At 35.1% G+C, this 15,402-nt stretch overlaps 1 protein-coding gene across 1 annotated transcript in view; it reads right to left on the reverse strand.

Moving 5' to 3' along the window:
• Window positions 1-15,402, reverse strand: part of ZDHHC17 (zDHHC palmitoyltransferase 17) — a 67,741-nt gene that overhangs the window by 5,685 nt on the left and 46,654 nt on the right. The window contains exons 10-15 of the mRNA XM_082280072.1: window positions 14,871-14,939; window positions 7,472-7,553; window positions 5,409-5,471; window positions 4,176-4,269; window positions 841-924; window positions 290-447 (exon numbers count right to left, since the gene is read on the reverse strand). Coding sequence (XP_082136198.1) covers window positions 290-447; window positions 841-924; window positions 4,176-4,269; window positions 5,409-5,471; window positions 7,472-7,553; window positions 14,871-14,939 — 550 coding nt within the window. The remainder of the gene's footprint in view (window positions 1-289; window positions 448-840; window positions 925-4,175; window positions 4,270-5,408; window positions 5,472-7,471; window positions 7,554-14,870; window positions 14,940-15,402) is intronic.

Below are 15,402 nucleotides of genomic sequence, written 5' to 3' on the forward strand. Positions count from 1 at the left end.
TCTATTAGTCTTTATTGCCTTTTTCTGGTCTGTTTTACCTTTTTGTCATTCTGAGAATGGAAAGCAGGAGGCAGGTATTTTAACCTCTTGCACAAAAAAAAGGCCACGTGAATGAGAACTGAATGATGCCTAATACTGAGAGACAGCAGATGCTTGCCTCCTCCAGCAAGGCTGAGAGACTAAACACTTGGTCTAGCACAATGAAAACGAAAATTTAAATGACAGGACTATTTGATATTCTTATGACACTCCCAAGACACAGCATTATGACTGAAGTGCTCTTCCATACCTGATACATCTGACACATGAGTAACACAGCCACCCACATGAAGTGAAACACACTGTTTAAAAACATCCAAAACATCCACGGAGAACAGGTAGCAATCTGTGTAACATAGGTCCAAAATCCATCCTTTGTGTAACTTGTCTCACAGTGGAAACCCCAGTCTAGAGAAAAAAAAAGTCAAAAAATATATGGAAGATTTAAGGTATGTTTATTGTACAGCAAGATATAATGCCCACATTAGAATGCATTAAATTAAATAAGAAAATGACAGTGTGCCAGAGGAGCTTTACTTGCTCTTTCTTCCTTTCCCAACTCCTTCAATACACGATATATGCACACACTTGGCTATGATGAAGAAAAAAAGGATCTAGGACAAGAAAAATGTCATCCTCTAAATTAAAATACCCAATATAGTCAAATATTAATGTCCAGCTCAATTTTGGGATAAAAATACCCAAAACTCTGGTAAGGCAAAGATCTATAAAAATCCATACAAGGAGATAAAGTATTTAGAAGCAATTAAAAAAAACAAAACAAAAATCACATTTACTCACAAGAGATACAGCCATAGATCATCCAGCAGATCATAAAAAGCAGAAAGAACAGGTATCCCATAAAATAGCGATGGTTCCCTGCTCCTAAAGTTGCACAACAGGGACCAAATTACTACACTTTCACCAGAAAGACAACATTACACCAGAAAGTTTAAATGCTTCCTTAGAAGTACTGCTTATTATTGTACATAGAAACATTACTCTACAATATTAAGCCAATATAACTTCAAGACAGTGAAATTAGCAGGTTTATGATTTTTTTTTTTTTTACTTCCCAGACAACAAAGCCATTTTTCTTTAATTTTCTGTCATGTTACAACTGTAATTTACTAATTCATTGGTAACCTCTTCCATGAGCTAATAAAATTACTGATAAACAATATTTAGAGCAATGTTGGTGACAGCTGTTGCAGAACCCTTAACAGCCAAGAACTACACATTAATAAGTATTTTTTAAAAGCCATTGAAATATTATCAAACTGCAGTGTTCCTTTCTTAAAAGTAACAGAAATATGAACAAATATACAACCTTCCTTGATAATAAGCTAACTCACATCTTAGGCTTGGCTGCTTGATGAAGCTAGCTAAAAGTAAAGTATCTAGTAAAACTTGTAAAACAAATACATGTAACTGAACAGACAAGGCCTAAGAACCTGGCTGTAATAATGAATGGAATAAAAACTACTCTGCTTTAGACATAATTCTAATGCAAGAAAATTCAGTTACTATGACTGATCTATTTTTAACATTAGTAGAGCTAAAACTGTGCCTCTTGAGTACATCATAATTCTGAAGTACTCAGCCTTCCTTCTGTTTGTAAAATATGTCCAGTGTTGTAACCTTCCAACAGCTCCAGGCTGTAAACTAAACCGACAGAGATGATAATGGGCTACAAAAGATTTGGCTGTCATCATTTACCAGCACAGCATTTACTTCTTTATTATGTCAAATGTTTTCCCTGCTAAAACAAGAGCATCCTCTGGAGGCAGAAAATAATCAAGTGCTTTTAGCAAGTGAGCTGAAAGACTGTATAAATAAGAGATGAGGAGAAACATGCGTGCAACACAAGCTAGACTAAACATAAGACATTTCCTTGAAAATCAAACAAGTTCCTGAAAACACAAAATTACGTTGCAATATTGCCTTCAATCACCTAAGGGCATATGAGAAAGCCTTGGGAATGTCCCTAAGGTATCACTTCCATTTGCATTCTAAATTTCACAACTGTTAAGTTTCATAAAAGGAAGTTAAATAGTGACCTAGAAGTCCATCTGAGAGGCATCTGATGGAATGCTTCTTTCAGCAACATCTTTAAAGATACTAAAGCAAATTCTGCCAAACAGGAAATCCATATGTGTGAGGTAAAAACATAGGTGTAGCTTTTAAAACTATAAATGAAATAGTACAATCTTGATTGGAGTTTAAAAAGAAAAAAAAAAATCTGTGAAAAAAGAAACTAGAGAAACTGTATTTTGAATAAGATTGGGCAAAACACAGTACTGTGCTCTACAGTTGCCTCCTGGACTGGCAGGAACAAAGTTATCCTCTTCAGTTAAAACAAAAAAATAACTGTAAAAAAATATAATGGTATTTTGATACTTCATTTAAAAGATAAATATAATCACTTCTAGAAACTTGCTTGCTGTATTTTAACTAAAATTTTGAGGCAAAGGAGTTGCCCTAGTTGCTGATTAATTTATTTTTCAAATAGTCTCCACTTTTTGTCAACCTCTTCAAAATGGTAAAAATATTCAAAGTCTCCTTATGTGCCAAGTTTTATTCCCAAAGGATTTACTTCAGAGTGTCTGTAAACACTCTTAAAAGATTTCTCAGTTCTATCTTTAGCAACATTCTTATCCTTTTAACACATTCCACACACATCCAAATTTTACCTTTCCAGAAAGGCATGATTCATGTTTCCCTTTTTGGCAAACATACCATGAATGCTGTTTTAAGAATGAATTCTGTTTTGCAATCCCATGCTTAGAGTGACCACGTACCAGTCTGAGACAGAGAAGCCATATAAGGTTGTTCAGACCATCATTCCCTTCAGTTCAGCTCCAGCTCCCACACCGTGATTTCTAATGCTTTTTCCCAGCATACTTTCAAGGGCCTAATGTTTACTTTTACCTCCAGTTACCTCACTCTGTACACCACCACTAGAAGATAGATTCTACTTTTCCATCATCACTGTTACCTAAAAACCATTTCTTCCACCTACCCTAACCCCATCACTCACACACTCTCTCAATACACACGAACTAAGGTCTTTCCTCCACCGCTTTTTTGTTATTTTCCAGTTACTGATTAAAATACTGGATCTTTCTGTCCCATTGACATGTACTCCTCAGTACTCTTGCAAAACCTGAGCCATGCTCCCCTGCATTTGTCTGAATCAAAAATTTCTTAGTTTTTCATTGTAAAACATTTAAAATAAAAACCAAAAATATCTCAGATAGTAACATCTGTAGGAAACATAAAATAAAAGAGGGTGATATAAGTTGACCTCAATGAGACTTTAGAGATGTTATATTACAATTTAAATGCCCAGATTGACTATTTTACTCTTGATTTTTAGACCAAACTACTCTGATTATTCATTATTATACGTATGTGAAAGGACTATAATGAAGCATTTATGGGCTGTCAGCTGTCAGTGAACCGAGGTCCTAATTCCTCCCCAAGATTAAAGTTACGTCTGCTTGTGTCCTAAAAAATTAAACATGTGAAGCAAGCTGCACTCATTTCCTAGCTAACAGGTCTTCAGTGCTCCCTGCATAATAATGGTTTTCAAATAAGTTTCTCAAAAAGTATGACTGGGAATAGCAGCATTTAGAGACTTTACTTCTGTTCTATATCCATGCCTTTCATAATCACTGGGGAGAATAAAAGACAACCTGGATGATCAAAAAGAGGAGAATACCTCAATAGGAAGTCATTCTGTATCTAACTTCTACAATCATAACAATTTTAAATATGTACACTTTACTATTAAATTACTGAATATTATTGGTCAAAATAAAAAATTTCATCTTACATAATGGATAATAATCAGTTGTGGATTTGGCCCATGCCTTTTCAGCAGTTAAGCTTCGCATCTTTTCATTACTAGGGTTTATGTTAATAAAAATACATAAGTAGCGAACTGAATTAGACACAGAACAATTCTGAGGATGGGTATATAATAGACAATACAAATGAGAACAATGCAGAGAATCACATGTAGGAAAAGAATTAAGCTCAATACTGAAAAGCTTTTCTTAAGCAGCTAAGTCACTTACACCGTGAAATAAGAACAGGCAAAACCTTGCAGAGCATTTTAGCAAATTACTCACCTACACAGTTCCCCACCCATGGGCAGTGGTGATCAAACTTCGCTATACATCGATTGCAAACACCACAGTGTTTGGACCTCACTGGCTTCCGTATCTGTAACAGATAATAAACTTTTGTTCACAAAAGCAACTTACCCTGATATATTTTAAACAGAAAAGCCCTCGATTTAAATGTATATTGATTGTGCTACTGTTAATTCCTCAGAGAACTTAAAATTTGATGCTAATTCTTAAGGCAATCTTAGCTATTAAGCTTGATCTACACACTGTTTAACACAAACATCCTTACAACCGCACTGAAATTATTTTCACACTATTTTTCTTATACAGAGAATTTTTTTTTTCATACAAAGTTCTTCTATCACCTCCAGCTACTGAGCTTTGTATAGCAACCAGCTTCATTTCAGCTTTTAACAATGAAAATACAGAATGAGCTTGAGTTCCATGATTCTGTATCATTCATAACAGAGCTCTACTGTAAACTTCTTAGTTTCTTTTCCAAAGACAGAAATATGACTCAACAAGCAGAACTCGATGGAACTTAAAATGCTAAATTACTCCCAGAAATTTTTCTGGAGAGGTTATGTCTTGAAAGAAGTGGTCTGAGATATATCTGTATATACACACATAATTTTTAAGGTGCCACATTTGTATATCATTTTCCAGCTTCAAATTGGGAAATATTAACATCATTCATGTTCCACATACATCAGAGCTTTGCAGTGTTAACACTGATAACCTTGAGAATTTTGCATTTGCTAGTTAACTTCCAAAAAAAAGCATGTTGTATTTACTTTACAGAAATTAAGATTTTTTTTCTCCCTCCTGACTACTGCCAGATAGAGAAATACAATTGGTTTTTGAAAAAAAGTATTTTACCAGAAGCACAACATAATTTTACTGTGAGTTACAGAGGTGGTAGAACGTCACATATGATTTTCATAACTTGTTAGGTGTATAACCAACTAATTTGGCAGACATACTGGATATACTTGAATTTTGACACTGGCAAGTTATTTCCACAGTGATATTTTTTTTCCCCCTCACTGTTGCAGTTTTTTTGTGTACCTATTATGTATTGAAAACACTGTGTAAATTAAATATTACAAATAAATTCTGCCTTTGAAACTGCAATATTAAGGTCAAACGTGTCCATTACAGGAACACTAATTCTGGCTTAGCATTAAAGGAAAAAAAATAATAAGTGGTGAAGTTGATTAAAAAATATACTACCAAGCAGGTACTGCAGAATATACTGAGGTCCAGACTTCCTGTCTCTGCAAGTTCTACTATTGTCTGCAGGAAAAATAAAAAGTATAATTTAGCATATAAACAAATGGTGACAAACATTTTCAGACCTGTGGCTGTGAGCCCTTTATTTCAGGTACTTTCTACACACAGGAACAAATTAAATTCAGATGAAACTTGATTTTGAATCTACTTTATTAAAACAATATGCATATTTACTTCTAAATTAGTTCTAGTTTATACTTATTCCTAGTCACCTACTGTGATTTCAGTGCTGCTGGTGTGACTTTTGATACCCTGGACAATTTCATATAATACATTTTGGACAATTTCATAAACAGTCCCTCTGATTTCAGTGGGAGTGTAACACTACACTACAGACTAACGAAAGGATGCAAAAAGGAATGTACATGGTCTGACACTCAACACTGGAGTTCAGTATTGTCCACAAGCAAAATCCCAAACCTCAGGAGAACAGAACTGAACAACAGCAGATGAATAGCTTTTAAATGGAAGTCTTGTGCAGACCCAGGATCACTTCAGTTAGATCCAACGTCATTGTGCTTTGTAAACCTTTGTCTACCTTCTATGCTTTTGAACTATAGCAAAATTTTATTTATTTATTCCTTCACTTGCTTTAAGAGTGACTTGGGTTATTTTGTAACACAGAAGAAAGGACATGACATATTAAAACAACAAACATCTGAAATTGTTGCTTACTACACATTTCCAAACATACTTAACTTGGTCACCTGAAATGAAAAGAATTTTCTTCCTTAGTTATTTCAAAACTAAAGGCTAACTCAGCATTAAATACTTGAAGACAAATTATTAAAATGTCAGGAAGTGCTACACTGCATGAAGGCAAGACACACATCCTACAGTGGTTCATACCCCTGCTAACAGAACATTTTACCATGTGGTTAGATGCAATCCAAAACATTCACAGCCATATGCATCTGCCTCAAGAAGTTGTATCTTGCAATTCCTGCCCAGTTCAACAAGGCTTTTGGAACCACACTTGCCTATTTAAGTAAGTAGATCAAATGAACTGCATATTTGTGCAATTTGCTGAATCCAATCCAAAGTGTCATTGTTGACTATTCTATTTAATTTAGTCCAGTTGAAGGAGAAGAATTTAGTTTGGAGTTTACTTTGGCAAACTGGCAATAACAGAAACAGAATACTCAGAGTAAATCCAAATCTGCACATTGACTAAGAACTCAGCTATAACCTATTGCAGAATACAAGAATTACTTCATCTATGCCATCCTTTTAATGGCTATTGTATTTTCATTCCTGCATAAGGACAAAACTCCAAGTGGTCTGATGTTGATCCACACAGGTCTTTTCATAAGCAACCATGAAGTAGAAGCTCAAAGTTCATTTTAGATGGCTTCTAGGAAACCTAAGCAAAACAAAACAAATGCTTCTGCCGCTTGTTGGCATATTCAATGCTCAGTTTGGCTGCTGAGAATAATGCACTTAACTTCTTTAAAAAATTTGAAATACTAATAATGATATAATGTCTTAGATATCATTAGATCACCCATATTTTCTCTGACATTTATGCCAAAATATAGGCTCACCCCAAACTGCCTGGGGTTTTGGCTGTTTTAGCCTCAAAGTGTTTGTCAGTCTAATACTTTTAGGCACAAAGGTAAAGAAAATTAGAGGTGCTTAAAAGTCTGTAAAGTTTTCATAAAATTCACTAACACTTTTCCCATCAGGGGCTATTTGTTTCAGTACGGCAAAAGTCTGAAACCTCACATTTTCTTTTTCACTTAACTGCTTTTCAAACTTTTAAAATTGAAAATTCAGGTTACAATTTTATTTTGCTACTTAAAATTATCAATATACAATTTTGCACCAATTAGACTTGAAATGCACTACACATGGTAAAAAAAAAGAAATCTGGAAGACTTTTCAACATTTTAAACCTTCTGTTATACAACTTACGGAAATTTAATGAACTGAACAGTAAACCAACTATTCTGATCAGCTGGTGGAAGGCTGTTGAAGAACAAGTTCATATCTCTTGGGTTTACCTTTTTCTTTTGTTCTTCCGTGGCTTTGATGATTCCCGGATCAGATTTCCAAGATTTTCCAAAATTGTAGAAAAGTGCAACACTATTAGCAAGGAATGGAAGATGTATAAAGAAAAAATTGAGATGTGTTTACAGTCAAGGAATCTCAAGTGTAAAACTGAATTTCCTCTTGAACATTCTCACTGATAATTCTGAAATAAAATTTAACTAAACTTAAATTTTACTAATGGCCTGGAGTCACTGTCCTCAGAATTAACAAAATTCAGCACTGCTGTAAGAAGTAGCTTGGTACTCAGCATTTTCTACTGCTCAACCTTCAAAACTAACTTTTAAGAATGGTCTATTCCATAAGGTATTTCTAAAGCATTTATCCTTCTAAAGGATGAATAACCATAGTTCAGTTTTTGTAACTGCTCTCCCCTTTAATTAAATTAAGTCCCATGAAATTTATCTTCTTAATAACTATTTCCTGTTTTCAGAATCAACATTTTGGAGCTCTATTTTTAAGACAGACATTTGACTGCCTATGTCTTCAGCAGCTTGACATTCCTGTGATATCACAGGAGGGGCTGTTTCTAGCCATAGAAGGAATTTTCTGCAATGGCCACTGCTGCATGGCAATCATGTCCCAACACCACTTATCTCCAAGAAAGGTAGTGTCTGAAACCTGGTCCTGTAATAAGGCAATACACATATTTTGCATCACTGAAAGTTATTTTTAACATACTAATATGTCTAATACTTTAAAAACCACAGGATTTATTATTCTCTGGAAATGTTTATAAAATCACTTACCATAAAGACAGAAAGTAACCACTTGTTTTAAAATACATTTCCTGCATTCAATGTCTTGCCATGTAACATGTCTAGTCTAACAGCACTTGACATTTCTCCAGAGAATTAAAACGTTTTTAGCAGTGACGTTGAAAAACCAAATACTTCAGATGTTTCTTTTCCACAAAAGAAAAATTATTTATTCTCATAAACGTACAAAAGACCTGACGAAACTGACTAAACACACTTGCTGTCAGCTGCCAGTTACAACTGCAAGGAGATGCCCTACCTGACAAATCTGTGGTGCCAGAAGCCTCTACAGCATTATCCAAACAAAAAGGACACCTATCACTCAGGCACAAAGCACTACACACCCCAAATTACACTATATTTTGAGTAACTTAGATACATACAGATGTAAGCAACTTGCAACGCAGAAGAACCCTGAAATGCAAACAAATACAGGTTGGCCTCTTTATGACTTCTGAAATGCTAACAAAGGCTCATTGTTCATGTGAAGTGTATCCCAAATAATTTTTGTTGTCCACCTGTTGGGGCAAGGAATTGGCTGTGAATTTCTAATTAAAAAAAAAATTGGCAAGCTAAATTAAAGTTTAAATAATGTATCTTATATAGTAGAATACTAGTATTAGCTCACTTTAAAGGGAATTAATCTTTCCAGTAACAAGACGTTTCCTGCAAGTTTATAACCGGGGAAAAAACATCAGCTATACTATAACTTAAACACTCACAGTTCTATTTTATACATTAGAGATGAAAAGCTCTGACTTCAAAATTTATACAATCCAACTTCTTCCTATTTTTTTTCTAAAGCCACCTGCTGCCAAAAATAAGCTGGTGCAACTGCATTGCTTACCTAGAGAGAGATTACATTTTCTTTAGAATACTAAAATTTTTTTTTATAACAGTGAAAACTGGTTTTTCATTAAATGTACCCTAATCAGACAACTGTTACAAACAATAAAGGTACAACTGAAACCAATTTTACGACCCATTTCTAATTACCACACATCATGTCTAGACTCTTAAAGAAGATGTGGGAAAAGATGACGAGGGTTTTTATAACCTTAAAGCTTTGGAATAGTTTTTCTACTAACTAAAATTTGGATAACCTGTAACACAGCAGCTGTCCATTGTCTCAACTTACTCTTCCCCCATTTTACTCCCTCAAATACAGAGAGAACATAAGAGATGCCCCACAGAGCCTGTTTTGCCTGTCCTTTTATCATGGTGGTGTCAGATAAGTGCAATGCTGACAATATAAATTGTGGCAGATAAGGCACCTTTGTGCTGCAGTTGGGAGACTACATGAGAAATTAAAAGTTTTCTTCTCCAGGATATTTCCAGCATGTAATGTAGATATAGAACTTCAGCTGTAAGGTTCATCTCACCCACTTTAAATCAAGCAGTATACCTTCACAGACATCAGAAAGGAAAAAAAGCCATGTCCAGTCTATCTTCGGTATCAAGATATTTAAATTAGGTAAGAGAAGCAGAGCCTTACAAGTGGTTATTTTTTGTCACTGGCTATGAAGAGTGCTTAAACTTCAATACAGATGTCCACACTAGAGGTATCTAAAATCATGCTGAACTCCCCCCTGAAGCTTACTTCCAAAGACATCTTAGCAACTTGCATCCCAGACATCTCTCAAAACTCTTCACGTGTAAGAAACCCTTGTAGGTTTGCAATAGCTTCAGAGTAGGGAATTGGTTCTCTAGAGAGTGTCTCATTTTGTGTTAATATCCTCATTTACAGCTACATGAGGAAAAAGGACATTACCATATTATTAAGGGCTGCGAAATGTATAATATACCAGGCATTCACACCTCCTGCCTTGCCACCAGTTTGCTCTCTTTTATGCAGTTTCCCCAGCTTCCATTGAGAGACAAAGCAGAAACACCCAAGAAACACTTCCCACTTTTAGTCCTAATCAATATCCTTTAATTATTAGAACAAATACAAGAGGCTGAAAATTATTCCAGGAATTGGAACCAAAAAAGTCATTTCATTAAAAAGAAAATTAAAACCAAACAAGCACCACACAACCCCTAAGTGAGGTAAACATGGGATAGGTTAATTTTTCATCGTGAACTGTAGTCTATTTAAAAGGCCCCAAATACATGCAGCTTCCTGCTATCAGACATCATACAAGTCTGAAATCAAGCCAAAATGCACATTATAGACCCAGATGTGCCCTTTCACTAACCAAAAATCCTTTTCTCCTACACAGAAAAATCTGCAGCCAGTGTAAGCTGTCAAGAGATCAAATACATGCTAATAAACCTGCCAATTCCCAGAATCACAGCATCACAGAATGGGTCAGGCTGGAAGAGACCACAGTGGGTCAGCTGGTCCAACCTCCCTGCTCAAGCAGGGTCATACCAGAGCACACAGCACAGGACTGTGTCCAGACAGTTCTGGAATTATGGAGGGAGACTCCATAACCCCTCTGGGCAATCTGTTCCAGTGCATGCTCACCCCCACAGTAAAGAAGTTCCTTCTCATATTCAGGTGGAACTTTCTGTGCATCGGTTTCTGCGCATTGCCTCTTGTCCTATTGCTTGGCACCAGTGAGCAAAGCCTGGAAACACCCTCTGACACCCTCCCTTCAGATTCTTAGAGACATTGATGAGATCCCCTCCCAGTCATCTCTTCTTGAGTCTCAACAGGCCCAACTCCCTCAGCCTTTCCTTGTAAGAAGGATGCTCCAAATCCCCAATTCATAACAGCTGTACATCTGGATCTAAGAGTCCAGGCAGGTAACAGCAGATAGCTACATGAGAAGCTTCATTTGATTAGGCATTTATTAGACAAAATCCATTTGTAATTAACTGAAGTTCTGCAAAAGCCCCCTACCTTCATTTCTATCTGACATAAAAGAATCCCTTAGCTTGCAAATAAATTCAGTTAGCATCTCCTCCACCCCAGAATTCTTTTTTTAACTTTTTTTTAAACTTTTTTGAAGAAGCATTTAGACTTTATATGGGAACAGAAGTTCTGGCTAGCTGGGCCCAGAGTTTGGATTTTTGGGGTCTTTGGGTCCTGTAGAAACATGGCTGCTGACTTTTTTTTCTGCATGCAAGGCTTTTTTCTCTTTTCCTGAAACTAATTTTGGTAATATGAATTTTTTTTAACTGCTTAACTGTACCAACTAGCTTGTTACAGTTTTTAAAATCCTATGGTATTGTATTGCCTTTGTGAAAGAATGAAAATCATCATAAATTCTCTTACACCCTGTTCTAAAATCCCTAATTTAAAAAGTGTGCAATGTTTGTTTTCTTTAACCTAGACCCCATGAATTGGTGAAGTATATTTCAAATAAGATAATCAATACAGTATTAGTCAATGATGAATTTTTAAAAAAAACATAAATTGCCTTATACAATCTCATTATCTCAGCACTGCAAAATATTGCTATTTTAAGGCAATAATCATAAAAGCTTGCTTAATTAAAACTGCACACTCCCATTTGCAACAAATGGAAGCAGAAGAAACAAAACAAAAAAAAATACTGTGAATATTTTGGGTTACAGCAAACTGTCATCTTAGAAAGAGCAGTGTAAGAACCTCTTGACATAACAGGCAGTATTTGTTCAGCTGGAACTGAAAAGACTGCAGGAACAACTGAGATATGATCTTGGTATCTGCCCTGGACATTTACAGGACACAAGAGAATGTTCTACCTATAAATACTAATGAAAAAGAACGAAATGTGAAATTCTAGTCCCACATTATTAAGTGTAATTTTAAATAAGTTCTTTTCTTTTAAAAATAAAACTAAATTAAAATGTAGTGACTTAGTGCGTAGGATTTTTGAGGGCATTTTTTTTCCTACTCTGCAAACACTAGAAAACTAGAATATACTAATGGAGCAAGACATAACTACCCTTTGTTACAGGCAAAACATAGTTACAGGGATGCAGCAAAACAGTGTCAGGGAGGCATAGGACCATAAACTCATATATAGACTCATAAATACACAGATCATATTCCTCATTCCCTGCAAAAATAGGATTTCTACTTTAACAAATACATCAGACTCAGAAGCTGCTGAGAAAAATCCAACAGAATGGAGACATTTACAAAAAATTCAGTACATTTTCAATATTGGCTTTTTGAAAGACACATCATTAAGCCTTAGAATTTAGAGACTTATTTTTCACGTGACCACACTGAAATTCAAGAAAATGCACTGCAAATCCTTGGTTTTATTTTTCTTTATGATACATTGCATTAACTGCCCTTTTCTGTCCCATTAGGATAAAACACAAAAGAATTGATGATCTTCCAGACACCTTCAACATACCTACAAGAAAAGAAAATTCTTACAAACACCTAAATATTAAAGTAGCACTTGCAGCAATTAAGATCTTTACGTTATTTAAAATACAAAGTTCCAGTAAGGCAATTCCTGATAGTTGTTTAAGGTTAAAAACTCTCTTCCCTGAGCAAAAGACAGTCAATTTGTGAAAACTTCCAGGACAGGTTTTATCACTTGAACACTACAGAGTGTAAAGTAGTACTCTAGTCTGCTGTAAGCAATCATATAAAGCTGTAAAAATACAGGAATTCTTTATCCAACCACAATGCTGTGCCTCGTGCTATAAAAATAGAGCAGGCATGCAATTTCTTTTTTTGCAATAAAGCTACAGGGCAATTTTCCAGAAGAAGAATGAATTTGGAATCTTATTACAAAGACTTCCAATTAAAAATCACCAATTAAAGGAAGATGGCCTCAAGCACTTGGTCTCTAAAACTGCTTGTCAGAGAATTGTGTCAGCTCTAATGAAAGTAATTAGTAACTGAAGGTCTTAGACCACTACTTCTGTGATAAAAAGACTGTTGCAAAGGTTGTGAGACACCCACTTGGGACAGAAGCAGGACAGTATTTTATTGACATTCTGAAGTCAGGTTTCCTTACGATAATTAATTGTCTATACTTCTAGTGAACAATTAACATTATTCTGTGACAAAAAAAATATGCCAAACTTCAAACTACTTAATGAGAATGACTAACAGAAATAAAAACCTAAGCAAGATGGTAGACAAGGAAGTATGAGCTTCAGGATAAAAACCTCACAATTTGCCAGCTTTAAGGGACAGCTTTCTACATCAAGAGATAGGCCATCATCAAGTTGTGTTGGTTGTGCAGCCATTTTAATGTGGTCAAGGACTTTAAATCAAAGTTGGACACATTCTTAGATTTGGTCCAAGCTGATGTCATGTTGGCACAAGAAAGCATTTCACAGTAGCTCAACATTTGCAACCAAAACCACGTAATAGCATTGGCTAACATGAGCTTCTATTTCTAACTACTGTTTTTGAAAATCTTTTTCATAGTCATTTTGTACTCACTTTTCTCATTCTGCAGTCAAGAGTAAATTGGAGTAAAAACATAAAAAAATCAGGCCAGGCAGAGAGACTGGTAGTAGGACCAGCATTTCTAAATAACTGTTTCAAGACATACCAATATTGGCATCATTCTTTTTAACTTAACACCAACTAGATATTAATTTTTAAGCTGTTGGGCTTTTTTATTTTTAACATGCCGTAACAGTCATTTCCAGCTGCATGGGACTGCTATGAACAGCAGCATCTTTGCAAACACTGCCAGAATGGAAGCCAAAGGTAGCATGGAAGCAGGGTCTCCTCTCTATTCTCAACCCAAAAATACACATCTGATTTAGTTAGGCTTGCAGAACATATCAAGAAGATGCCAAAACAAAAGCACTGCTACTATCCTATTTCATGGCAATTCTTTTCAGGATGAAAAGAAAACCAGTTTCTACAAAAGCCACACCAGCATCCTCATAAAATTCACTGCAACTATTTACAACCATAAGAACTGTATTAAACATCTAATCTCTACTTTGTTTTCTTGGCTACTGAAATTACAATACCCAAGAAAGTTGTTTAAAAATTTGAATCTATTTCCTTGCCATGGAAAACTAACATTCCCCACTGAACTCTGAATCAATTTCTACCTCCATGAGTAAGGGAAATTCATATCTAGACAGACAATCAAAACCACAAAAGATAGCAATATTTTGAATCTCTGTAATCTAATATGGTTAATACACATTTTCAAAATAACTTAAAATATAGTTATCAAATGTATCTAAAGCTTGTATGAAATGGAATTTCCAAAATATTTACGAAGATCTAACTGTGAAACCAATTCCACTGAAATTGATACAGACCATGAAGTGGCCTACAGCTTTTCAGAAAAGTAGTGTCTAAAAAATGCAGTTAATTACATTGTGTCACCTCACAGCCAGAGAATAATTTACAAAGCTGCTAACATTTCCTCCTCATAAGAAGCTGGTAAAGCATAGGAAATTTACTGTAAGTAAATTTTGAGGAAAATCTTTTACTTACCAAAGCACAGCAATAGCGTGCACATTTTTAAAGCAATAAAATAATCACCATTAATATAGAAAGCAATGTTTGGTGGCGATTCCCTTTTTAAAATTTTTATTAAGTTTACTTACTATTATATGCAGGATATAGCTGTGTAATTCCTCATACTATGAACATGAAAAAAATACTACTATACACAAAAAAAGGATATCGTTCCAAAACCAGAAGAACCACGTCACATACATCCAGAATTTTGTTGCCAAATATATTCCAAGAGGCAGTGCACTGTGCATGGAGTGATCAAAGAATGACCTGTAATGTAGAACAATGTCACACGGTAAGTTTCGATGTATAAAATGTAAATCCTGAACTACTGCTTCAGGAAAACACTTCCTATTAAAATATGTACTATATGGGATATTGCAAAATATGCCATAAATACATTGTCCTCCCTTTTCTTTTCAAAGTTCACGAGAAATTCCCTTTTTCAACCTGCCAAGACAGGCAGAATGAGTAAATACTCATGCTAAAACTACACTGTGAAAGCAGTTAGGAACCTGTAAGACTCTTAGCCACATGAACAGTGGTTGCAAATTGTATTAACTTTTGAGATTCCAGTGCTAAAGACGTTTTGGAAACCCATACAATGAAAACTGCACATTAAAATTACTTCACTAAGAAAAAAGCTTAAGAGACCTTGGTGTTACCAGCCTATATACTTGAAATATTTCAGATTATTGAATATTTTGCTTCTGCTACAGCTGCCAATAGAAAG

The sequence above is a fragment of the Coloeus monedula genome (assembly GCF_965178545.1).
Source record: "Coloeus monedula genome assembly, chromosome: 4".
NCBI lineage: Eukaryota > Metazoa > Chordata > Aves > Passeriformes > Corvidae > Coloeus > Coloeus monedula.